General features: G+C 32.4%; 1 protein-coding gene across 7 annotated transcripts in view; it reads left to right on the top strand.

Annotated features, from left to right (window-relative positions):
- LOC123709263 (protein alan shepard) overlaps window positions 1-25,396 on the top strand; it is a 95,517-nt gene that overhangs the window by 52,151 nt on the left and 17,970 nt on the right. For all 7 annotated transcript variants that reach the window (XM_045660436.1, XM_045660439.1, XM_045660438.1 and 4 more), the window contains one exon: window positions 20,577-20,792. In XM_045660436.1, coding sequence (XP_045516392.1) covers window positions 20,664-20,792 — 129 coding nt within the window. In that variant the 5' untranslated portion in view covers window positions 20,577-20,663. The remainder of the gene's footprint in view (window positions 1-20,576; window positions 20,793-25,396) is intronic.

The raw sequence follows: 25,396 nt of genomic DNA, 5'->3' as shown, positions 1-25,396 counted from the left end.
TTGCTGGAATAAAATGGAGCTGGAAACCCTGACACAGGTATATTTTTTACTTAAAAGGGTTCCCAAATCATACACATTGTAATGAAATTGTACTTAAAATGAATAAACATATTTTATTTATTATTTATAATATTCATATGATTAGTCGTGTCGAATTTTATGTGACTAATAGTTTTAATAAAATATATATTAATATATATTAGGTTTATTATATAATTTACAACAAAAAGTTATAAAATTTAAACAGATCGGAAAGGCAAGGACTGCATGAGTAGTCACCAGTGTAACGAATGCCCGCGATAATTATAATTACATATACTATGTATAAATCTCTGTGTGTTTATGTAATTAAACTTTTAAAGGCTGGAACGATATTCATTAAATTTTGTGTCAGTGGATTCTAGATTAGATTTATTAATTTTTTTTGTTTAAGACGTTGATACAGGACGTCTTTCGGGTCCGCTAATTATTACAAAGTTCAAATTTTCTCTAACTTACCAAATAAAATACCATTCCTTTATTTTGTATATTTATATCCTTATTTCCTATTCTTCCCGTAAGCTAATGCAATAGATTAATTCCAAAATAATAAAACATAAAACCTTCTTATAACTATAAATATTGCGATCCTTGTGAACTTAGACGGTCTCACATGTATTGAGAATATGTCTAGTATAGCCTAAGTAAAATTGAAATTAAATTTGTTTTACACAGTGCTTCATTAAATCTTAGCTTAGCTGAACGCTCTCTGGAGCTTAAATTTAATTGGAACTACAGTCTGAGTAAATCTTAACAATATGGGAGCCACGTTTCACTGAGTAACAATGGAATTTCCGTTATGGAAATATTAATGCTGTTTTTGGATTGTATGAGAACCACTTTTGTATTTTACAAAAAAGCGCTTTAAAGGTTGATATTCTAAAAACATCTCTCTGGGGATCTACACCTATGTTCTGTTTTTCCCAATAGGCAAGTAAGTGATCACCTTTGCCTGACACACAACGTCGACTTTTATGGTCTAAGGCATCCCGGTTCCTACACGATGTTTTCCTTCATCATACCAGCTAATATGGGAGAAAAACATACCCAAGATTCCAACCTTAAAAATACATAAGTATTACCACTGTATCAAGTGCGAAGATCCCCCGGACTTAAAGCCAGGGTTTTCACACAAGAACTACGTGACCAACAAACAGCAGTGTGTTTGAAGTTGGGTATTAGGCCATTTGCAATTCAAATGGAGCGTTTAACTGTCACTTGATATTAGATAACAAGGATTTATAACGTTCTTAGTCGGCACGCTAAGCATTGGATTTTGCACCTGATACTAATGTTGTGTACTAAAATCTAGTTGAAGGGATAAAAAACAGTGTTTTTTATAATTTATTTTCGTGCGTATTTTACGCAACAATTATTATAACGCGTTTTATTAGTAATGCACGTTCACACGACGTACGTTCACGTGTAAACAATAAAGCGAAATGTATCATCAAGTGTTTAATATGCCCTTACATTTTAGAAATAGAAAAAATATAATAGATGTAACATCGTGAGGAAACCGATGCTTGCCTTAGACCCAAAAAGTCGACGGCGTGAGTCAGGCTCAGAAGGCTGATCACCTACTTGACTATTAGATTAATAAATGATCATGAAATAGATACATAAATCTGAGGCCTAGACCTAAAAAGGATGTAGCTCGATTGATCTTTTTATTTTTAATTAGTAAAGCATTTGTCGGATTTAACACAAACAATGAAGTGAAATATTGTGATCAAGCGGTTAATTTTTATAACCCTTAAATTTCTGAAAGAAAGGAAAAATACATAAAACAGATGTAACAGTAACATTAAACTCATCCATCCATTTTAATCACGTCAATATTTGTATACACAAAGATATAGAGATTTTAAAAGCACATGTAAAAACATTCTGAATGCAAAAAATACAAAGAAGAATGTATGCTATAAGAGATTTAATTGTGATCAAGGTCCCTTCTCAATGTTAAACGTACCGCGTAAAGCGATTACGAGACCATTCCTTTTCCACTTTTGCTTTATTTGCTTACGGTTATACTCAGTTCGGTAAACGAACTCCGAAATTCTGAATCTGAGTTGATTGAATCGCAGCGCTCCAGGGACAAGAAGTACACTCGCGTGCAGTTTATAAGGCCGTAACATTAACATGAGTTTTGTGCCCGATACCTAAGTTAGGTAAAATATTATTAATATTATTAACAAAAAGTATATAAAAAGGGTTATCGAAGAGCTAAGACGGTTGGTTGGAGAGTTGAAAATGATTGTTCCGTAGTGACATTATATGTAGAAGCGAATTTTATCTATATTTATCAAAAAGGCGAAACACAAAGATTGTACGAAAATACATATAAATTAAAAAAAACATTAATATCTTACTAAAATGAACAATAGCTATATGAGTATACACGTAAACTCATTTTGTTACGTACTTATTAAACATAGAACCCAGTTAACAGGTAGGTCTCCTCTACCGTGAGCCAGTTTTGGGTCATTCGGAAATTTAAACACTCGACATAAATTCTGTGATTTCTATCTAAATCCATTAAGTACGCGACTAAAACTTTGCCCGCAAGTGTATCCATGTACCGATACTTCGACATTGTTCGTACCCTCGAGAAATTCTTTCCACTTCATTTATTTGGTGTTTGCTTTTCCTTTGTAAATAATTGCAAGTGTTTCGGTATGAATTGTTTTAGTTCTCCAATACAGTGATTGCTTTACGACTACGCCAAATAGTTGTTCTTTTACCGACAAATATAACATTTTTCATTTATTACTACTAAAATTTATTTAATTTTATGTATAAACTATTTCTTATCAACTTCATATCGGAAGTGGCCTAATCAAATTATAATTGTTTAAGTATCACTTTGACTTGTATTTTTTTCGATTTGACTTGTATATTTTGCTTAACAATCTAAAATTGGAAAATGAGAATATTTGTTGTTTAATTTTTTGTAACATTTATGAGTACCTGTACATAAAGAACATATACTGTAGACAAAGCATTATATATGTTGTAGAACTGTAATAAATAATTGAAATTAATAATTTAACTTCTCTAGTAAATAATGTATGTTTTATTAAGGTAATGTAAAAGGTAATTTGCGAATAGTTGATATAATCGTTAGAATAAAATATACCAGTTGTTTCGTCCAGGCTCGGACAATGATGGACAATGAGAATCCACACAATGCGCCCCCACGTCATCAATCAGAACCCCTGCTAGGGGTGACAGCCCTTAAGTAGGGGTTACCTGATAAGCGTTACTTAGATTTTGCCTGAGTGTAATGCAAATTTAAACATAGGTGCATATGAAATAAGCCATTGGTAGCATTTCTTAGTTCTCATATTGTATTAGTTTGAGTACAATTCTCTGGCCAGAAAGCAAATATTATTTAGTTTTTGAATAGTTTTATTTATCTAACATACAACTGTATCTTTAGTATTAGCAGTATTAGCAAGTACACTTTAAAATAGGTATGAAATTGTAAAGGACCGCAAATGTAAAATAAGTGGGAGTCAAAACGACACTGGTGTTAGTAAAAATATATTCTCTGTGTGAAAGAAAATTCAACTCATCCCTCACGCTGTTAGAGTTCACAGCAACAGTTGAATTCATTCCTTTTTTAAATTTGAATAATTGACAACCCTATTCACCACTCTCGTTTACGCTAGTGGCGATTTTTAGCTCTTACAGACGAAGTAATTCTATGTGGTTCCAGTTATTAGTTAAGTACGTGTTCAGGATGAGTAAATGAAGTGGTATATTTTTTATCTTCACAAATACATTTATCTTAACTTTGACATGGTAAGAACATACGTAAGTACGGGTACAGTGTATACCTAAAAGTGAAACTCAATAAAAAAATATATTATACTAGATGACCCGGTGAATTTCTAATCATCAATCATTATGTTATATTTGTGTCAAAACTTTATGCAAATCTTTTAAAACAGACTAAAGTGATCCGAACTCATACTACAGCTATGAAACACAAATTACTGAAGGATAAATATATGACAACGCAGTGACAATTTTACTGACAAAAGACATAAAATATTTTCAAGCTAGGAACAGCTTTTATAGGAAAATTCAATTGTCGTTTTTAGTACTTTTCTTTACGTATTCTTTATGTTTTCCAATTTTTAATCTTTCCCTGAACTTCGACAAAGATTACAAGATTATTAGCCAAATTGGTTAAGCCATTCTCGAGTTTCAGCGAGACAAACGAACAGGAATGGATTGATATACATATATAAATAGCAGACCCGACAGACTGTTTGGTGCGCGTTTTAATTTTTAAATTTTATTATTATTATTATGAAAATGTTAATAAAAATCGAAATATTCATCTAAATCATTCTCGTGTTTGTAACTACGATTTTAATTATAAATAGACGCACAAAAGATTTACATATATCATTATATATACAAGGATTTAATTTAAGTAAGTCATACTATGCTAAATCATATTTAGATTATATTGTATATCGTTGATTTTGTATTCGCATATACGCACACAACACGATAATCTTTCCCATATTACGTGAGTGAATTATTCAGAGAAATCACTTGAATTACACTTTGCATTTAACGTCATATTGAAGTGTGATTACCAATCCCTATTAAAGCTATACGTGTGCGTGTAGTATATGTACCGCTGGTTCGCATTTGGTTCAGTTGAAATTTACGAAATCAGCTAATAGCTTGTTATTGCGTTATTTAATTTGCAACTGCACCATTATAGGTATTATAAATACATATATTTTTATATAATATGAACATTCAGCAACCAGCTGCCCACAGATGTAATTCCGATTCAATTTGTCTTTTGGTCCTTTAAGAAAAAAGCGTATCGATTCTTAAAAAGGCGGCAGCGTCTATGTGCGTTATGAGTAAACATCAGGTGAGCCTAATGCCCGTTTAACCCTGATACAAAAAAAAATAACAGACTATTCACATTATCGCTGATATGTTATCATGATTAATGTATAGAGCAAAATTAAATTAATTTAAAAAATTTATTAAATATTTTCCAAACGTTCAGGAATATGTGTCCTCACAACTTTTATTGAGTGAGGTCAAGAATTTTTTTGCAGTATTTGCACAGAGCGCAAGGAATGTACATAACGCCAAGTTATCATGTTTTGGTGTAGTTCATTGTCTCATTATCCTTGGAGTTAACTTTGTAATGCGATACGATATCACTATTGTTGTTATTAAGTTTACGACAAAATTGACCCCTTATGTGCACTTAATACTATGCAATATACTTTTACAATGGTTTATAATACTAATAAATGCTAGCCTTAGCCATCGCTATTACAACAATATTGCTTAATAGTCGCTATAGAATATTTACAACGTTACATATGGAAAAAGTTTCAAAATACAATCAATACTTTTTGACACTAACTAATATATAAAAGGTAAATGCAACACTTATTATTTTTAGTCTAAAACAAATTAAATAAATATCAAAGCTATAATCAAAAGTTTCAATACAATTATATTGCATTTGCGTCTAGACTGATAAAATGTCATTACCCAAACCATATTTTAAATAAAGTCTGTATTCTGTTTGATTTTTCCCAAGTCATATTCATTCATAGAAGGGTTAGCATCGCGTGACATGGCAACCCCGACCAAAACAGACGTAACCACAGAATGTGTAATTTATTCCACGATCTAGAATCAAAATCTGGTCACTCAAAAGGGTTCAACGTCTGTATTGTACTAGTATTCGTTCGAAATTTGAATGCAGTTCGAGTTTTGTTTTGCCGCCTTTCATGAAGGCTATTGCTCACTAAAGGAAAGCCTGGTAAACTCTTACATACAATTTATACATTCTCAGCTCCGAACATTCTCCGAAATCTTGATATAAAAACATCCTTGTAAACGTCCAATTATTGAATAGTTACTTTAGCTTTAAATTATATATACATATATATATATATACCTTTCGATTTAATGTTTATACAAACATGACTAATTTTAATACACAATACCTGGATTAGTTAGAGCTCAAAGGACTGCAATCTTATTTTTTCTTATATAGGTTTCTCACAAACCCGAGTTTCTTGCTTACAGAGTTACAAAAGGAGTCTGTCTCACATATAGAGGTATATAAAAATACGGCAAATATAGCTGTAAAGTTACCGAGCCCAGCTTTCTTGAAGCCGTTTATGACAGTTACGTCACTCACTACATAGCATGCTTTTGTTGCAAATTCCACGTTAAACATTTTAAAAAAATCAGTGGCGCTACAACCTCTTTAAGTCTAGGCCTCAGATTTCTGAATCTGTTAGATGATCATTTTACAATCTAATAGGCAAGTAGATAATCTCCTGTGTCTGACACACGCTGTCGACTTTTTGGGTCTAAGACATGTTGGTTTCCTCACGATGTTTTCCTTCACCGTTAGAGCGTATGTTAAAGCGCACATCGAAAGAAATTCCATTCGTGCACAGCCGCGAATCGAACCTACAACTTCAGGGATGAGAGTCACACGCTGAAACCACTAGGCCAACACTGCTCTGTTCACGGTAAATACTTTCTTTAATAGACTTGTCTCGCTTACCGAGTTGTCACTTACTCAGTTTTAACTGTATATCCATCAAATTTATTACAAATAGTCACCCTAGCACAGTAATTTTAACCAATGGTCTATTGTACCTGTTTTGTTTTCACACAACTGATTCTTATTTTAGATAACCTTTTCTGAAACATGTTGGTTTCGTGGAACAATAATGAACATAATTATATGTTGAGGTTTTAGGGGGTCTATAATTTGTATTTTTTGCTTAATGAAATAGCCTATCAATCATTAAAATATTAGGAATTCAAATGCTTGCAAAAGTAGTTTACGTGAACTTTAGAATAATCACGGATTGCGTGTCCTATGTTAATTGTATATTTCTATTCTACTGAAAAGCCTTATGAATGTTAAAGACTCTAGTTATCTGTATATATTTTGTTTTATTTGACCACTCTAAAAAACCACTAGTGGCGCTACAACCATCTATGTCTGGGCTTTAGATTCCTGTCTCCAATTCGTACTCATTTGTTTTTTCTAATACTGATCAGCCATTTGTGTCTGATACACGCCGTAGACTTTAAGAGTCTTTGGCATACCGGGTTTGAATGCGAGCGAGTGTTTAATGTGCACAGAGAGTACATTGAGGGCCGAGGATCGAACCTAGGACCTTACGGAGAAGAACCGCTACACCAACACTGCTCTTTGCCCAGTGTGTTTAAAAACGAATACATAAATATATTTTCATCTTTTTATATCTAGATCTAGAAACAAAAATCGTCATCCAACTTATAGTCGCTCAAAGGGCTGTCTTTTTCAGATACATTAGCCTCATTAGGTCTCAAGGGCCTCACATAATGAACCATACATAATAAAGAACAATAGCCGTTATTCAAATTAATAACTGAAATTAAGAAGTTTCACTGCACTGTTCTAGGGTACTCTGCTTACGCGTAGATGGTTTATTCGTATCGCGACAATAGCTTAGACGCGCTCTTACGCAGAAGTTCATTATGTATTATTATTATATATTCATTATTCTCTTAAGCATTTCAGTATGGTATTCTATCTTGTATCTAAAGTCTGGAACTACCACGATCTTTACTCATAGGAAAACTTTGTGAATTTCTTGTATATTACGTGTAATAGCTACTTAAACACTTAATATAATATAAACTACTATTTTAAAAGACAGCTTACTCATCCCTCAAAGAAGGGGAATGCACCCCCTAAAATGAATACCCAAGGGCTGCGGTGACTGCGTTTTATGACTGTCCTGTAGGCTCGTAATCATATAAAAAATACATAATCAGCACTAGATTTGTCCATAAAGCCCATTTTGAAATAAATCTTGATTTAAGTCTTTTTAAAAGAACATTCTAGAAGTTCTAAATCAAAGATAGGCTTTAAGCTTATATTTAAGCAGTAAGATTGTGATTAATTTTTATGCATGTATGTCATTGTTTAACACGTGTAAACAATCATGATTACACGTAAACAATGACATCTTGACATAACTTGTAATTAATATTACGCATATACCTTGTAATAAACACCAGAACCAGGAATATGCAATGTTTAATGTAACTTTTAATACAAGAGGCTGAACGAAATACTAATTATCATCACCGCTATCATGATGTAAAAATGAATGGATATCTTCAAACAACGCCCCTTTGGAATTAAAGGAAACAACGATTTATTATACTACTTTAAGAAAACTATCGACAAGTAACTAACTAATATAACAAAAAGACCGTACCAGCTTCGTACTGCTGGTCATTTAAATTGTATATAGCGTATTAAGGATAATGTAGCATTCTATTGTTGAAATTCGAAATCGGACCTGTAGTTTTTATGAAATTATTCGTTAAACGAATTACAAATATCACCTCTATAAAACTCATATTTAAAACAAATCGAGAAGGCCGCAACATTATCAATAGCACGTAAAATTATCAACTTGAATACGTTGTGAAATTGGGCGAAGTTGATATGTATCAGGCCATATAATACAAAAGTTATTATGCTAAGTACTTAGTCACTGTTTACATATAATCACAACTGTGTCACGTGACTTTTCATACATATGAGATAATTACTCATTTAGTACACGCAATGCATGTGCAACATTTATGAATCATATAGTATGTATTAGCAATCTCCGGCAACGCTTACATTAGCTCAGGATATAAGCCTTATTTCAATGTGTATTTACTAGTCGTTAAATGCTTGATAATTCGGAATACTTCAAGCGACTTCCAAGCAATCTCGTACATAAAATTATTATATATATAAGGTAGTTAAACTCAAATGTGTTGCAAAAATAATTATTTTAAAAAGCAACATTTAGAGTTTGTTATTACAGTTGAAAATCACTTCCTTCCTATTTCTTTTATAATCAATGCAAAATGTACTCACAACCAACAGGCAACACTTCGTTTTTAAATTAAAAATGACTGACACATACATTGACTAACAAAACTAGCGTCTTTTCCACAGACTAACAAACAAAACTAAATGAACATCTGAAAAACAAAATAGATAATTAATAATCTAATTTAAGAAATATAATTGATACACTGTTTCAATAAAAGCACTGATCTGATTACATTAAAACAACTGCAAGCAAGTATTAGTAAAAAAAAGATTTTTTGTTGTTTATAAAAACGTAATGGTTGTTAAATACCATTAACAATATCAAGACAGAATATTCAATAAAACCACGAGTTAAATTTAACAACAAATCCTTTATATAATTTTATTGTACATGCCCTATATAAAAGGTTATTACACTCTACCAATGAGTTTTAATTAAAAAATATCTTATAATTGCGTAAATGCATCAGGCGCATGAGACTCCAGTTAAACCTGTGAATCGTTATAGGTGAATATACTCGGACAAAGAAAAGTCCTTTAAATATCAGACGATTTAAAGTTGAAACTAGACGGGACACAAGTCTAGACAGCTCGAAGTTTAAACGATTTGTCTTTCCGTAATGTATAAATTGCTTTAAGCAAATGTTATATTATATTTACGATTTTGATAGGCGAACGGGCGCCATCTAGTGACCGATTAATGTATCGTTTTTTTAATATGAAATTAAATTAAAATTAACATGTCAATAAGTAATCAAATCGTCACCATTCTCTTTCCTAGAGTTATTCCTTTCAATTTCCTATATAAAGAAAGTGACGATAACACTAGCTTTTAGCTTATCTTTTAAACATGTGTTCGGAGCCCAGGACAACTTATCAATACAAAAACGAACAAAATGCCATTATGCCCACAGAGATTACCAACAATACTGAAGATAAGCACTACACAATGAAAATTTTAACTGTTACTGACGCTTTATCGATATCTAATCGGACGCCTACACATCTGACACTTTGTACTGAAAAAATATACTATTTATTTATAGAATTTTGGGTACAATATCCGTGTTACTTAAATGTTACAACTATAACTTTATTTTATGTTACAAAGGTATGCGGTGTACAATTATTTACCTACTTTTGAAAAAATTGTAAATCAGGCTAGTTTTAAATTATGTACTTAGTCTTATTTAAGGCTAGATCCTAATGTTAAATGATGTTTTTTCGCAGAGACAATTCACAAAAAACTTATAACATTTCATATGTAAGAATTTTTAGTTTAGATAGCATAAAAATTATTTACATACTATACAGATTTACATACATACGAATTATATAACTTGTTCCGCAAAACCGTCAATATAAGTATAGTTAATAGTTCTTAATGCCCATGCAGACAATTAGATGTCGAAAACATTTTTGGCCACCGCTGCAGGCGACGTCTTTATTGCACATAGGAAATGTATAGCTTTTTAAAATGACTATTATTCACATATATTAGCCTCTTTCATTATAAACTATGTTATATATGTATTTTGGCAAACTTTCTCGGACTCAAAAGCAATTTGGTTGAAAGTTTGTGAATAATGTTGACTCTGCAAATAATCTCGTACATTTAAAATGTAAAAATCTTTTTGAGCTATTCTGAACTAGCGAAATTCTTAGAAGGTTACCTAAATATTAAGAATAGCTCTCTAGCCGTAAAACATTGTATTCTGGAATTACAGTGACTGAAGGGAGATTGGTAATTAAATACCTTATTAGTTTCCTCAATTAGAATAAATTTATGGTTATTAACTAAGCTTATAGTAAGCTCTGCTGTATTGTATTAAAACTGTGTTTGATTTATGTGTGAACAATTCACATACATTTCGTACTGCCTTCGCACGTAGTATTAACCAGGAATGATTCACGGCGGAACAATAATTATGTCGGGTTGCTAAACAGTAAACACCCTAGAACTGCTTACTAGAACCTTAAAACAAATTAATGAAACAGACATAGTAATATGTCAGCTTACTGTCACATAGGTATAGTTTATACACATTTGAAGTAAAAGTTTTTCAGGATATTTTTTTATCGTTTTGTATCGTGGAATATGCGATTATTAGAATATATACGGAGTTTAAATATTTCAGAATTCTTTTGTTTATGTCGTGTTTATTTGTTTTATATCCGTTCACGCGTATAAGCGTTCACAGGCGGTCACAGCAGATTATCAGCTCTATTATTTATGGATATATATGTCCGACTTGACTTAATCATTACAGGATCGACGTTACGTGGTCATCCTAATTTAAAATTCCTTTGAAAGTTTCACTAAAACATACTTAAATGGTTCATCCATACTGTTTTAATATCGGCTATTATCAAGCAAAGTAACAATTGTAATGTTATTATTGATATATAGCTTATTTATTGTTGGCCGATTTTACATCGCAACGTATTGTTATGAGCTTATAATATTTTACTAGGTACTAAATACTTTCCCTTTGTTTGCGTAAGATTTGCCATAAAATAAGTAACATTTATAGACAATAAAACAATAGAAATATTCTTGTTCTATTTTGTAAGCATTTAACTTCAGTATAAAATCATTCAAATTAAGAACATGCTTACATTTCGATTTGCAGTAAACCTTTTAAATGTTTTACGTCTGTGGAAATATCCGTTTAACACGTGGCGAGAATCGAACATCACTCGGCATAAACGTCGTTCCTGGAAATCGTTATTGATTAATTACTTTATTTATCCCCATTACAATTAAATCGATTATACTTGCAGCTGCTCACGTGAGGGGGCGTGCAGTTCTTATTGTATCGATTTTTAAACGCCAAATCGCTTCGTTGTTAGAATTAGCACGCACCGCGGCAAAATTTATTGCAAAGCCATATGCGGTTTTGTAGTGTTGTTGCGTGTGTTATATCAATTCTTGGATTAAAATCGTTGCAACAATCATTATTTGTGTTGGAAGGGACAATAGACATCACTTTTCAGTAATTTTCATAAATCAACTTAGCATGAAATGTGTACGGACACAACAGTGTCGGTCTAAGCTCAGGGATCGTAACGTAAATTTTTTACAATCCTATTGTACCTTTAAAAATATCATTAAAAAGCCGACGATATAGATAGAGTATCTGAAATATATCACGTTGTAAGCAAATGTATGCATATATCGTTATATTGGGAAGCTATTAAATGTCTGCGTCTGGTAGTGGTAGAGTGTAGTTGTGTGCAAATGAAGCGGCGCGTTCGCAGTTACGAAGGACGCGGCCGCATTCCGCTCTCGTAGAGTAGGGTTGCCAACAGTATTTAACATTAAACAGTTAATTTAAATATGTATTAAGATTACTCATGTCATGCTCTGTCACAATTCTAGTGTATACTAGGGCTGTAGTTTTTGAGTTTCATTTTTAAAGTCTTGTACCTATTCTCATCAGACGCTTCTCAACCGCTTTTTACTAATTTAGTGTAAAACTTTAACTGAGCAATATTTTTTTTGTGGTAACCCTACACCAGTTAAAGTGACACACATACCAACACGTATGTGTTTGTGTGTGCGACAATGCATTCACATATTGCACTTTGTTACAATGTTACCGTTGTAATTGTCAAATTCAACTTAAAATTTCTCCGACTTTTCTGCGTGTTGTCCCATTTTTCTGGTAATATTACCTTTCTTAGAATATAAATTACAGTTTACATTTTCAATGTGCTTTATAGATTCTGCCTGGAACATATTAAAAATCGTTGTAAAAAAATTTGCTAAGCATGAAAGCGTAAATTATTATTCTTCATTTGTAATTGTTACATCGAATATCTTAGCATCGACGAGCATATGTTGTAGCATAAAAAATATCTTATTCTAATAAATGTAGACGGTATGTTAATTATTTAATATTTATTTTAGCAATCACACACCGAAATTTAAGTACACACACTTAACCTTAACTTAACCACTTAATATAATGATATTTTTTTACTATTTCAGATTATGTCCATATTATGTAGTATTAGTTAGAGTTAGTAACAAGTTAGTACTATGAAAGTATGATATAAAAGAACCATTTTAATTATTAACGGCACGAAATATTTGTTGATCTAACGAAATGTATGTTGTACAAATTATGTTGTAAATATGAATTTCCTTTTTTTTAAATCAGTCTGGGGCTATCATAATTTAGTGATGTAGGTTTTGACATCGATTATGATACACCGTATTTTCTTGTTGTGAAAAACAAATAATCACGAAGCACGCAATTACAATAAGGAGTAGGGTTGCTTCACCTTTGTTAAAAGTTAATGTAAGTTGGTCGAATCCGAAAATTACTGGTGGTAATACGATAGTGGTATTCCAAGTCTTATTAAATGCAGATCTTTTGTCCACATTGTATAATAAAATTGTATCACGTGTTTGACAAAGTCTCGGCTGTTACAATTTTTTAAATATATTCGATTATAAAGATAATATTTATAAATAGTCGACAGCCCTAATTACTGTATTCTGATTGAATGAAAGTCGATGCTCATTTCATTCCAATCTCCTAATTGTTCACGCGTTTAAATTATTGTTTTAATTTGTTAATTGATTGTGTTTTAATTATTTAAAAACATGTTTAAATTTATGTATCGAATTGATTGAATAACTTTTTAGATTTATCGTCCGTTAATGAACAAAAACGAATCGATTTATGGCTCTTTCATAAAACCTTAATTGCTAGTGCGTGGAAAAATCACCGGTACTACATTGTTTCATCAAGATTTCTGTTGTAGTCCGACTGTTGACCGCTTCAGATCTAATTGTATATCTAACCAATCTGAATGTACCACTTTCTTTGCAAATAAATGATTAATTATAAATATATTACTATAACTGATTTCGCATTAATCACATGCCGATAATATTATTTGGATTTTCATGCTATTTTCCTTAAGGTCGTCGGCACCACATAAAATACCGTATCGAATTTATTATCTCTACATTTCCATTTATTTTAAATAGGAGTTAAACGTCTTCAAGGCATGTTTATGTTTATTCATGACACGATTATAAAACTTGTGATAGCAACTTGTTTAGCTGTGGATTGACTCGCAGTAATGTCAAAATACTTTTCATATATGAAAATTATTAAATAGACCACCCGTGAACTTCGTATCACCTGTATATATTTCTGTCAAAAGTTATTACAAATCTTTTAAAACACAACTTTCTGAAGGCATGACAACCTGGTCACAATTTTTTATTTCTAAAAAGGGAAAATACATTATATATAGCTTTAGGGAGGCTAATTAGGAAAAGTTTTAATTGGAAAATTCAATTGTCGTTGTTAGTACTTTTCTTTACTTATTTTTTATGTTTCCATCCGGTTTATCGGTCCAGCCATTCTCGAGTTTTAGCGAGACAAACGAACAGCCATTTATTTTTATATAAATGTACATAGATAAGATCACGTTTAGTTTAGCCCCAAAAACCAAAGTTGCATTGTAGCAAGATGCACATTAAAAAGTGGAATTTAAAGGCAACTATATGGAAAGGACCCTGAGAAAGAAGGAGAAGAGGGCGCCCTAAAAAGGTGGCTAGAAGCTATTAGCAGCAGCAAGCGAATGGAGAAAGAAAACCATCTATATTTGGAAAAGGCTGTAGAAGGCCTTGAAGGGGTTCCAACAATGTCGCTGAAGGAATAAATATTAGAAATAAACGGGCTTTATTGTTATAAAGTTCTAGTTTTGATAATGCTTTTATTCTATTTTCAAATCCAAGACCACTTTAAATAATTTAGAATTGGTCGGTTGGTAACGTTTATTAAACTACACAGTAAGGAACATGTTTAAGTTTTTAACTGAATGTGACAACCCTATACTGCTGCAAATTTGTTTAAAGTATAAAATGTCGATGAGATTGTAGCGATAAACTGTAAATAATTAACATAGCTGGGTAACGATTTGCGAACGGTATTTGGAATTTCGAGAAGACAGGCCTCGTCACCGCGGCTTTGTTGCGGCTTACAGTGAGCCAGCTATCACGTGGGTACAGGGTTGCTGATTTCCTAACTAATAAATTATACCATTATAAATAGAAAATAGCGTCTAGTGATTTTAGACTAACGCATTCAATTTAAGGTTGAAAATGCTTTGAATTTGTTTGCAGTGTGATTCTAATATTATATAAACACACACATAACTTGGTTATAACCTGACAACTTGGTTTAAAATTAAAAATAATTTGTATAGTTAATGTAAACTGTAAATGTTAATAACTGTTTTCTATCACAAGTTTAAAAGACAGTAAAATTAGCTTAATTTTTAGTAATTAGTAACGATCTGTTAAAGAATTTAGTAAAACCACTTCACTTTTATATTTTAATTGTACAAAATTAAAAGTGTAATTTGACAGCCCTAGCAGGGGGTTGAAATGTCTGAGGCGCGTTCTAATTTGTGGAGCCGACGCCGGATTGACCTCATCTAGACGATCGCCTACTCCATTACTATCTCTATTTCCAACCTAATTAGATCTACAGCTCTTAACTTATGTCTTAGAAGTGAAGGGTCTAGGAAACTGGACGCTTATTTACTTAAATGCTCCTTTTTCTGGGTTAATTCTATGGGGTGTTTAACTTCTAGTAGATAACGTAATCTCTTTAGATATAATGCAGTGAGTTCCCTCTTAATTTAAATTACGTTCTTGCTTTCCTTAAGTGGCTTCAGCGTGCGACTCTAATCCCTGAGGTCGTAGTTTCTACCCATGCTGTGCACCAATGGACTTTCTTTCTATGTGCGCATTTAATATTCGCTCGAACGGTGAAGGGAAACATCGTGAGGAAACCGGCTTGCCTAAGACCCAAAAAGTCGACGGCGTGAGCCAGGCCCAGAAGGCTGATCACCTACTTGCCTATGAGATAACCAAATGATCATGAAACATGAAACAGATACAGAAACCTAAAAACGGTTACAGCGCCATTGATTTATTTATTTATATGTGTGTTTCATAGATGTAGTACGATTTCCGATCTATTTGGTATGATTAAATAATGTTGTATTAAGTTATACAAATATAGGTGAAACGAAGTTACCAGGGTTATCATGTTATAGTATAGTTTTACTGTCTTAATTTTTATCTTAAGTAAATAAGATTGAAGAATGTTACTTTTACAGGTTTGTTTCTAATAAGATATATCAAATGGTGTCTAAATTGAATTCGAATCGTCTCACGGAGTTATGCAAATAATTGTCTTTGGTTTACAAATACAATATACATAAACGTTACGTCATATTTGTTTCCGCTGTAAAAGTTTTACTTTGGGAAACCTTCTTTCAGTTTTGAATGTTAATTAAACAGTGTTGATGAGATTGAGTGCTTAAAAGGGCTAAAGGTCAAATTCAATACAAATACACAAAAAAATCAAAACTACAAAAAATACACGCAGTATTCTCTTTATAATAAGTAGTACGAAGCTTTAAAAAATCATTTTACATTTCAAGAAATTCTCTTTAATACTTGAAAAGTTCAAATAGTCCCTAGCTATTGAAGCTTGCACTCAATCCTTATGAAGGAAGTTTATTACCTCGTACTGGGTAGCCTCTAAAGTGTCAACATTAAATGTTCCTTAGAAATAAAGCCATTTAGAGACGTCCATTTCAATTCAATCTCGCTTAAGTTAGTTCTCGTTCGGAAAGTAACATTAGTTTTATTATGAACAATACTTTTTTTCATCTTAAAGATTTAAAATAAGGCATTTTAAAATAACATACATATACGTGACCCTGTAATGCTTTTTGGAAAACACGCGATCAGTCGGGATCGATATCATGTCAAACAACTAATTGCTAGGACAAAAAAAGGTTTTTGACATAATTAACTATGATGCAATAAAATACAATACAATTACTGTGAAAGAGGATGACAATCTAAGAGCTTTGTCAGATTTCAGAGGTTTTCATTAACATGTTACTTTGTTTGGCAAAATTTGTTTTGTTATACATTTATCCGATGTATAGCTATAACAAAACTGTGCATGCTTACCTCAGCACTATAATTTAAGCAGTTTTAATATGCAGTTCACGATTTCTGCGCTGAGTATTCAGGATACGAACTGGGTATATAACAAAATATTTCATATCCTAATTATGCTTTCTAGTTAGTATTAATTTTAAGACCAATAACCGAAACGTATATTATTTAATGTGTATACGTTACTATAAATTACTATCTTATACTACTAACAAACTTATACTACTTATAACCGTTAATAAATAAAAATCTTACAATCGTCTCCCTAACCTGTGGTAAATATATCCAGTTTTGATACAGAACAGAAGACAATGTAGAATGTAAGAAAATGCCTGATACTTATAACGATATTTCCCAAAATTTAAAACACTACCTTGAATTATCAGCGCGGACAGCATGTACATATGAAATAGGTACACATATTTAATCTAATACAAACACTATTAAATATTACAAGTTATATTAGCGATACTATACAACTTCAAAGAGCAGTGTTGGCCTAGTGGCTTCAGCGTGCGACGCTCATCCCTGAGGTCGTAGATTCGATCCCCGGCTGTGTACCAATACATTTTCTTTTTATGTGCGCATTTAACAGTAGCTCAAACGGTGAAGGAAAACATCGTTAGGAAACCGACTTGCCTTAGACCCAAAAAGTCGATGGCGTGCATCAGGCACGCAGGCATACAGAAGGCTGATCACCTACTTGCCTATTAAATTTACAAATGATCATGAAACAGATACAGAAATCTGAGGCGCAGACCTAAAAAGGTTGTAGCGCCATTGATTTATTTTTCATTTGGTCTTTGTGTGTGAGTATTATACATACAAAATGCAAACATACACGCACACGATTTTTACCACGTGAATCCCTAATCAATCAAGTAATGCAAAAAACTTAGAAATGCGTAATGATAACTACACAACATTAATTAAATGTATAAAACCTACTCTTTAATTTGAAATATATTTTTTTGTTTACTCCATCGCCTATGTTAGCATGTCTCGTCTTATCGTCGCCTCGATTCCACTTCAGACAAACGGAACTTTGTCAAACAGTATTATTTCCCTACTAAAAGAACGTACAAATATAAAAGCAACTAATGTGTTTGTTATGCTATTTTACGGAAAATCTATAAACGAAATCATACCTTATAATAAAATAAATAAAAAAGCGTTAAATGCTCTTTAACTTACATTCTACATATAAAGTAATATAATATTTCGACCCTATATAACCATCGGCAAACGGTTATTTAATTATTCACAGCGTTCGACAACGGCTTTCTTTAAATTTTCCGATCTTGGCTTTCTCTAGCAGTTCATTAAGTACGTGTTATTGTTACAAAGCTACACACAACAATTAATTTGAAGCGATCATGCCAAAGACTCCTTTTCACATGGTTCTTTTACCAAAATACTTTTAATATTTGCTATATGTAGATTTTCGATACAAAATAAACGGCTGTCATTTACAGAAAATCGCCAATGTTTTAAAATACGCCAATCTTGCGTTTGGTGTATTCAAAAGTCAAATATTAAATATTAATTAAATTAAACATCTTTTAACGATACTTAATTAATTTTATATAATATAACAATAGCAACTAGACTTTAAAAAGCTTCAACTAATACTCCGTTATGACGTTATTAATTGCTATAAACTAGATACTTAAATAATTAATGCCACTTACGAGCGTACACTAATTAAAAGCGAAATAATTTATATAAACTGGCTTATCCGAAAAGCAATTGTAAAATGCAACGATGCATGTATGTATAGTTACATCGGAAAGTATATTCATTAAAGTGATTAGCACAATTAGATATAATTGGCTTAATAGTAGCGCACACTTCCGCAAAATGAAAATATTTCTATATGTACTAAAAGCTATTGGCTAATACAAAATGCAAAACTCGTGTGTTCATTATGTAAAATGTTATAGAAACTACATTTGTGTTTTTTAGTTCTCATAATTTTCATTTACACAATTTTATGAAAAATATGTATATATATAACAAATAATACCAAACGGTGGTTAATTTAAACATTCATTATAGATAGAGATATCGGATTTATATAATATTTTACAGGTGTTATAATCTGTTTACTTCCAATAATATACCTAAACACTTAATGCAGTTATGCATTTTAATTTGAATTTGCCGCGCAGTTTGACAGTTCTCAGAGTTTGACATTTGACAAGTCCTCAGCTGTCGAATTTTAACGTTATCTATATACCTAGATTAAATATTTGTTTTTAATTGAATTATTGCTTAATTGAGTAAGTTTATTTATTGTTACTTTAAGTATTGTATTTTATTTAAATACGCCACAGATCTAAAATAGTATCTGCACTGTAAATGTTGAACTAAATCAAAGATACAGAAAATAGTTGTTTGTTTGGCTTAAAGGTCTCGTTACCAGGCTATAAAATAAAATAAAAAATTGTCCATCTCAATTTTACGTTCTCCAAAAAGTACATTAGTTTAGTATAGATACTATAATTTCATTACATAGAGCCACACACACTAACACAGTTTAAGCGGATTGTCGGCTTATCGTCTTACTCAACATTTTTTACAGAAGCAAAAAAATAGCCACAAGAACGATTTAGATACTTGGAAAAAATTGTCAACAAAGATTTGATCCCTTGGCTTTCGGGTCGGCTGTTTGGAATTCCGTGACTCAAATAATTAAGTGACGGTGCCCATACATTGTTGTATAAAGAAATAATATTTCATACTGAAGGGAAACGGGATATGAAGTGGAAATAATAATTGAAGGTAGAAAATAACAAAACATGAAAGTTCGAGAAAATCGTTCTTTATCTATCCGAAATAAAGGAACAAACAAAATCGTAGTTTTTAATCTTTATCTCAGATTTTAACAAAAGAAACAGTCAATTAGTGAAATTTAAATAAAAGCCTTAAAGCTTTAAGTATTATCCTTAAATCCTATACTAAAGATTAATCCTACTCAGGTAATAGCATTGTTGTATAATATACCCTAATCCTCAAATTACATTCAGAGTTGCTTTCAGTTTTGTATCAGATCTGGACAGTCGAAGTCGCGATCAATAAATAAATATATTTGATTTAGGTTTTTAGGTCGTGTGTGTTTTTTAGTTAGTGCTAAATATATTGTAATGATAGCAAAATCAGATGACAAAAATATCTTCCATTAAACTTGCAAGCATCACTGAAGATCGATTCCATCCATTGCAAGATACACTAATTTATATATACGTAGGTAAGATTTTATCTGTAATGCATTTAAAATCCCCCGGCATGAATTGCAATTTACGTTTACAAACGAGTAGCCCCATATAACGGTTTGCGAAAGTCGCTAGACGTAGATGCTAATCTCACATTCATATGTCAACGTCAGTGATGCAACCAGTCTGCGCCTTAGGTATCTGCAAAACTAGAAAAAGCGAATTGCAGTTTGACAATATGTTTGAGGGTTCGGAATTTGAAAAATTGCCGAGAGTGGCGTGTGTGAGGCCTAACATAAGCTCACTATTAGTCACGTGACTATTTTCATACTAATGCGATTATCATTAGTCAGTCTTTGCATGGTTATATTTACTACAATTATAATTTAATTTTCAGAGCACCGTCGGCTGTCGTTCAGCGAGCAGCGTAGGCGTGGGCGCGGTGACGGTCGCAAGCGCAAGCGCGGGCGCGTGCGCAGGGCGCATGGCGAGCGCGGGCGCGCAATTCCGCGGCGGCGCGCAGCAGTGGGCCGCGGCCTACGCGCCGCCCTGCCGCTACCCGCCACCGCAGCAGTCTTACGCGGCGGCTCCTAGTCCTTACACCCCCCACCAGGTGAATAGTCATTTTTGTTGTTCTCTATTGGTGTTAAAAATAAGTTATCAGTACCGATCACATGATTGCGATTTCTTTATAAGACAACTGCACAGGGTCTGAACTCCGAGCTGAAAGTGAACAAGAACTAAACTGCTTTCTGAAAATATAAAATAGCCAAAACGCTACGCGAGGTACGCTGCCTTAAGCAAATTACTCTAAAATTATTAAGCGCCAAGATTGAAATCCCCCCATCAATATAACCCTACGAGCTTATGAATATAACAAACAATATTATCTATGATTAATGATATCTTGAAGCACTTAACCCGCGCCATAATCTGCTAAAACTAGTTAATGCGAGTTTCTAATTAAGTACGATCCCTATTAACCGCTTAGTTTCATCTGCTTTATCTTCATTATCTTCTGTAATTTACTAATTTTTCATTGGCTTCGCGAGAAAATGCTTTTCAAAGAATGTTTTAAGGTATTTTTAATTAACGAAGCTTATCCTTAACAGAGCAAATCATCAATTTTTTAAATTATATTTTTTGGTTAAATTCACAATAAATTTTAATATGGTGAGATATCTAAAATACTATTTTTTCACGATGATTATAATATATTTGGGTAATTAATATTCTAAATAAAATAGATGTTATTAGGATGCCATGAAAAAGGGAGCCCGTAAACGATAAGGTGACAGGAACCAGATGCCAAACTACCCCTCAGTATTAAGTAAATAATAAATATTCTCTCGCACTCGGACTTACTCGTAAATCTGCGTAATCATTTGAACGTTTTTACTATTACAAAGGCAGAGACATCGCACTTAGCGTAGTAAATAAAGCTTTTGTCCTATTCATTGTAATAATTTCCTTTCATAGCAAAAAAAGTAACAAAAACCCCGATAAAATGTAATAATAAGATTCGAAAAATCGAAGAAGTAGAGGTTAAGAAAAACCAGTTCGAGAATCTTGTAAAAGAATTTCCTGTTATCACTTTTGAAATAAAACGTAGCGTACGTGCTTTATTACAGTCTCGTCTGTTTTATCTATTCGACTGAAATCTTTATGCCTACCTGGTTTGTTCAGGCTTTCGTTCGTAGTTTAATGCGAATATTTGCGGCTTAGAAGAATGCTTACAAAATATAAATTCTCTAAAAGATTTATTTTTAACACACATTTCGTTATATAGATTTAGGTTTTTATGTTGCGGGTTCTAAATAAAAAATGCTAAAAATTATTCCTCCGCCAAAACGCATCTTAATGACGAAAGTGTCATTATTCTACTAAAGGAGGCATTAAAATAGCATATTTTAGCACACACATATATATATAGCATATTGAACCAGAACTGAAGTATTCCCGAACCAATTCGATTTCCTTCAAGAAAAGAGCGTACCAATTCTTAAAAGGCCGGCAACGCACTCGCGAGCCCTCTGGCATTGAGAGTGTCCATGGGCGGCGGTATCACTTAACATCAGGTGAGCCTACTGCCCGTTTGCCCCCTGTTTTATTAAAAAATGTATTAGTATTAAGCAGGAATTACTTTAAGAATTGAGTTAATTAAAAAAAAATGCTGAATCTTTTAACTCTGAACCCATATCTTAATATCAATTATGTAAAAATTCCCAAGTTCTTATGCGGAAATCTGTTGATTCTATACGTAACAAGTTAGATTACTATACTCGTAAGTTAGGTAACTTAATAACTTATGTAAAATCGTAATAAAACAGTTGTAACATTCCCAAATGATCCTTCGCAGTCGTAAAATAGCTATTAATTCGACTTGTTTATTTTATTTAGTTTTTGTTACTGCGTCTGCGCTTAGAAGCCGTTGGGGTGTATAAACAATGCTTATGCTTTATACTTAAACACTTCTGCAGTTATGCAGACAGCTTTACTATATATACAATGTTAACACAAGACGTTTTCCATATTTGCATGAAAATTTTACAAAAGTCACGCGCATAACTATTATCAAATATTTGAAACCGACGTAGCTTATACGTATATGTTCCCTAACTGTAGACTAAATTTGAATAGTTTTCCATTATTGATTTCCATGTATGTGACTATATGTATGTAGGCGATAGTTCAATCCAATGAATATAAATTATTGTTTTTCGTTTAAAATTTTTAAATATATATAATTTATGTGAATTGAAGAACATGCAAAATACGTCATATTTTATTAATTTGTTTACTAATAATGACGAAGTGCTTTTGTCCATATGGTCTTAATATTATAAATGAATTCGCGGGCAGTTATCACGAATTAATGTGACTTTGGTTGTTGCTAACTTGTAAAAAAGGTTTCATTACTTATTTCGTACTAAAAAAGACAATTTTTTACTGTCTACCCTTCTTTGACGATAAATGGCCAGTTCGATCGAGAATAACTTTACATCAGCTGTTAAGTATCTGTGTACTATTGATTAATGGTTAGTATATGTCAACTGTCAGAGCTATCACAACGCCACAGCTTGTTAAATCAGTCACGCCTCCCATTCAGGGCTGCTTGTTTTTTTATACTCTCCTTTACTACTCTCCATACTACTTTAGTCTTTTAATTTATGACCGTGACCATTTTACATCAAAGTCAATAAAAATAAACTTGTATTTAAAATATATAGCCATTCTATTTTGCACCAACAAACAAATACAATTGTTTCAAGTCAATTTAATTTGTAGTTGAACATAAATTGACCATCAAAATTGTTTTTAAACTCATGTTAAATAATTATTAGATATTAGCCTATTTTTTTTTAACTCAAGGAACGGAAAAAAAAGTTTTCGACAACCCTACGTTTTCATAATAGAGGTTACTTTTTCTAGAAAGGAAGTTTTTATCACAGGAGCACCAATAAGTGCTTAATTCACTCGCGTGTGTCCAAAAGCGTATTTTGGGTCTAAGTATAATATCGAAGCTGAAGGATTACTAAACATATTTTTAAAACCCGTTTTGCCATATGGTTTTAATAAAGGATTGATTTATGATCGTTCAGGCATTAGAAACACAATTTTAATCTCCCTTGCTAGTTAAATTCAGGTATACTACCGCAAAATGTATAGAAATAACACATTTTTGCTGTTTTTTTTAAGAATATTTACTATTAAAAAACTACTTCAAACTGTCATCCTTCAATCCTCATCTCAGTAAACTTGATACGGAAACGAGATGAAACATTATTCGACTAATTGGGGATACCAGTAGAGAACAAATATAAACTAAACGTTGAAAAGATAGATCACCCTGCTAATCCATAAAAATAATTCCTCAAACAGCTGTCGAGGTGTCCTATGTCCCATGGGATTTGGGACCACACTCAATTTATAATCGACAAATTCTATTCGACTTTGAAGCTTGAAACTTATAGGTCTCTATTTCTTCCAGCAGTTATATGAGTAAGGACATAAGATTATGCAACCACTTAACTCATATGTTTCATACGCGGAAATGTGTATACCCTCTCAAACGTTTATTGACGTGGGGCACAGTTTATTTTAGTACAATATGGTAGGGCACGCACATGTGACCCTTGTCGGGAAAGTATAAATAAACAGGACTTGCTGATATCTGTCATCCAAGGAATTAGATTTATTTCTGCCAGCGGAAGGTGAAGGGCCCTCACCCCTCGGGACAAACTTGGGTAACTTTCAAGATTTAATGTTACATTTGTTTTAAGATTTACAAATCGCAATTCGAAATTCGAATCTGTCTAGACATCACTTGTTTACGGGTTTGTGGTAGTTACGACCTTATATTCCTTTTGATGAATAAATGCAGGTAGACCCGAACTTTAGGTGCGCTATTATTAGGTTTGGTATACAAAAACATGTTACATGGAAAGCTTAGCCAACGCAATTGGCATAAAGGTCTTGGATTCGAATACCGACTAACTTACAAAAAGACCATCAGTTTAATGTTATCAATATCTATTTATTTTGTATATGAAACACATATTTATGCGTAATCTTCCAAACATGTTGTATATCCAAGGGTCCGACCGGACCAAAAAAGAATTCTTTTTGTACTGCGGGTATTTTTTGTTAAATTATGGTAATGTGACGCAGGCTGTCGATATTTAAATTTACGGAGGCTTTTTCGGTAACGTTTGACTCGCCATTTTGCGAGATGCGTTTTCGATTTCACTTTTTCGTATTCAATATGGGATCTATACCTATTTACTTAATGCACTAGATTCCTTTTCTTACTATCTCTTTCATGCTATGCTGATGACTAAATGAAGAAGTGTCCACTACCGTACAGTATCTGTGCAAATTTTGAACTACATATTTTGTTTTATCTGCAGAACAATTTTAGAATAATTTTATGTTCTATTTTGTTTTAGTGGTGTACCTTTTGTTGCCAAATAAGAAACTCCAAATAAACCTAGAGGTACCGAAATATCCAAAACTCAAAGTGAGTGCGATCTACAGATACAAAGATCAAGATAAAACAAATGGAGTGTTCAATTTAAGTAGATTGAATAGGATTTTATTCCGTTGAGCCCGTCAATAGTATACGAAGTTAGGTTACGACGCATTAAATTATCGTAAGAGTTTTCGTTTCTGTATATATCAAGCAAATAACATATGACAAGAGAGCATTGCGTCTAT

Source organism: Pieris brassicae, chromosome 5, assembly GCF_905147105.1.
Source record: "Pieris brassicae chromosome 5, ilPieBrab1.1, whole genome shotgun sequence".
Classification (NCBI taxonomy): Eukaryota; Metazoa; Arthropoda; class Insecta; order Lepidoptera; family Pieridae; genus Pieris; species Pieris brassicae.
This window is presented reverse-complemented; position numbering and strand designations above follow the sequence as displayed.